The sequence below is a fragment of the Austrofundulus limnaeus genome, unplaced genomic scaffold (genome assembly GCF_001266775.1).
Source record: "Austrofundulus limnaeus strain Quisiro unplaced genomic scaffold, Austrofundulus_limnaeus-1.0 Scaffold69, whole genome shotgun sequence".
In the NCBI taxonomy this organism is placed as follows: Eukaryota; Metazoa; Chordata; class Actinopteri; order Cyprinodontiformes; family Rivulidae; genus Austrofundulus; species Austrofundulus limnaeus.
This window is the reverse complement of record NW_013952471.1, coordinates 1984055-1987287: the sequence shown is the minus strand read 5'-3', so window position 1 is coordinate 1987287 and position 3233 is coordinate 1984055. Positions and strand designations below refer to the sequence as shown.

Genomic DNA, 3233 nt, shown 5'->3' with positions numbered 1-3233 from the left:
ATACAATAATGACATAGATTTTGCCATTTTTGTTCTTAAGTAATTTATATGAGGTTTTCATGTCAGTTTTTCATCAATGATGACTCCCTAAAACTTCATCTCACTGACTCTGCAAATTTCAACACCATCCACTCTAAATGGAACATCAGTTGTTTTATTTCTATTACTAAATATCATGTAATTTGTTTTATCCAAATTTAATGATTACTTATGATTAAAACGATTTACAATTTCTATTTCCATCATCTCTTCTATTTTCTTACCCAAGCAAAAAAAAAAATAGTGTCATCTGCAAACAAAACACATCTAAACAACCCCAACACATTTACCAAGTCATTAATATATAAAAGAAACAACTTTGGTCCCAGTACAGAACCTTGTGGAACTCCACATACAATATTACAAAGTTCAGACCTAACATCATTAATTTGTACAAGCTGTTTCCTATTGGTTAAATAAATTGTGATTTAACCAATTGGAATGTATGTCATTCCCTCATCAAAAACATACTCAGAGTGTTGCTTTGACTCTTTCATGGATGTTTGAGAAAGCCTACAATCGCCTGTGGTAGRCWTGTGGAGCTGCCTAAATACTTGCTGGTYCYAAGCTCCTCCCTGGAGCTCAGTCTGCAGCCGAGCTCCTGCCCCACAGAGCACCCCTCCCCCAAAGCATTGTTGTGAAGACGRGCTGAAGTGGGAATGRAGGAAARGGTAGGAGGTTCTTAAAGAGACAGAGGCCAATTTCAAGGTGTTTTGATAGACTWRGATGCAAAGTCAATTTTATTTTTGATWTATACAGCTTTWTTATAACTGAAGGTAACATAGTTATTRGATTGCGGTGTCCACAGGTTTCTATAAAAGCGTAAAAAGCTGCCATGACAGACCGCTAGTTCTGCCCCCCGGTTTTATATTTCRGGTACACAAAATGAGAACCAGAGATTCATTCATTTAGGGAGTTGTTTYTTACTTATAATACCAACACAAGCAGTTTGTTWTTGCTTTAACTGYCGGCTTGAGCAGTTTGATTTGGGTTCAACTTGTYTTTTTGTCGGCTGCCACAACAATTMAAGAAAACACACAAATGCTTTAGAAACATTTTGKCTGGAACAACAACAAGTAGTAAACACATGTCTACGTACCAAGGACCCGGTCCCTCTAGACCGGGTAGGCAGGGTCCTCCGGAGGACCCAGCCTCTGACTTTAGACACAGTCTATGTCGACGAAGGAGGATTTTACCCACCAAAGGGAAGGGTTTTTTTCCGACAAAAAGCCTACGGATATACACCCRGATCCGTAGTATAAAACCAACTTCCGCTATGAATTATGGGTAGTGTCGCAAATTCAGGAATACTGCTGACAGAATCGAACTGTGTGCCTGGAAAATACTCCCCCAAAGCTTCAAGTATGTAAATAAAATCAATAAAAATAGAAACCTTTATTCAACACAAGTATAASAAGAGGACACTCTAAGGTCATAGGTTAGATTTGATGACGTGCGATGATGTCATCATTTTAAAAAGGTTGTGTTTTGGCTGTCTGCACAAAACCTCAAGGAGTGCGTTTCAAGATGTTTTTTGCTCTGGAACCTGTTTAAAAAAAAAACAACTTTTTGAGGTTCCTAAAACTGTGTTTTTGGGGACAAAAGCCAGATAAAAATAAATAGTAGATGGCCTCTTTAATGTGAAACTGATTTGTAAAACGTATCCATATTACAGACAATCAACAGTTTATCAAAGGTCCAGGCTTTTCAGCTGACGTAAAGTTAGCACCTGTGAAGCGAGGCCTATTTTTCGACACGCTGCGTCTGTTGGCTGCTGCACTCGTATCATTACTGTTTGTAGTCAGGATGTCTGAATGACGGCTAATTCTCTACCGGGATCCAAGCGTCCCATGCAAACGCAGTCAATAAGGGAGTTCTTATTTACACAAGTGGATGACACATACATGTAASGTCTGATTTCATTCCATCTAGTAAATACCGAGTGATGTAACCAGGTCATGCAGAGAGTAACTTCCTGCATACAAATCAGGTCTATCATTGTGTTGAAATGCTCCGTGACTGCATCCATGTGTAAGACTTGATACCACATGCTTGAGCATATTTATCACCTGCTGTTAAAAGGCGAAGGCTGATGGTGTGTTAGCAAAATATCTCATGAACCGCTGAGCAGATTTCAATGAACTTTTCAGACATTAATTGTCGTATGTACCGCTACGACCAATCAACAACCAATCAACTGCAACTCAGTAATTTTACAGATAAGCTCAATTTTGATGTAGTTGTTGAGTTTTTCGCACCACATACTCTCAGCATCATATTTCACATGAAATTATACGTAACGCTGTTTTCAAGGTTTGACCAAAATGGTGACAACTCTTTTATTTCTCACCTTAAGATGATCTTAGTTTAAAAACTCTACATAAAAAGTGGATGACAATATGTGATCCTTCAAGAAAGGCAATAGTTTCTCCATGACTAAATGAAAATGTCTAAATTTAATGTTCATGAATATGTCATGTCGTTCCAGATCCGTGGGCGAGTTTAACTCATGTTTGGAAGCCGCCTCTTATAATTCCCCCCCCGTTGTGGACCGTCTCCGACATGAATATTTGCATTCTGAAACGGTTCTGCAGCGCGTTGCATTTTTGAAAAGCATGCACTGCTTTCATCACCTGCATAAATCTGTGTCCAACAACAACCTTGTGTAACATCATGGCAAGAAAACAACAAAAAAAAAAAGTAAGGAACATTTAAAAATTTTAAAGGGAAATACACTCCTCGCCTCCGGAATGGGACTGTTTCACAAACAGAACATCTGCTTTGCACTAACGTTTCCTCACCTGTAATACTCGACGCTCGCCGTTTGATCGGCGATGGATGCCAGGTCCACTTTGGACACGTCCCAGTCGGGAAGGCCCAGCAGCTGTTTGATCACGTTGTCGGCCATCTGCTGCATGAACTGCAGGGTCTGCACGTAGTCGCCCCGCGTGGCGAAGATCTCATCCAGCCTTGCGAGGTGCTGGTGCAGACCGGTCCTCATGTTGCCCATGGTGCCGGTCACCTGAAGGGCAGACGAGAGGAACGAGATGAGCAGCGGTGGAATATTAAGAAATTATTTTTTGAAAACAGAGCACATCTAGTACACTGTAAAAAATAACGTAAGATTTACTAGCGAAAATCCTGTAAACATAAAATGTAAAAAGATTTGTCAATAAATCAGGTGAATTTTACTT

The 3233-nt window shown here is 39.8% G+C and overlaps 1 protein-coding gene across 2 annotated transcripts in view; it reads right to left on the bottom strand.

The window, feature by feature from the left end:
- The window catches only part of ttyh2 (tweety family member 2), a gene marked incomplete in the record, with an annotated part of 93039 nt that overhangs the window by 34917 nt on the left and 54889 nt on the right, over positions 1-3233 (bottom strand). For both annotated transcript variants that reach the window (XM_014010479.1, XM_014010480.1), the window contains 1 exon segment: positions 2841-3061. In XM_014010479.1, coding sequence (XP_013865933.1) covers positions 2841-3061 — 221 coding nt within the window.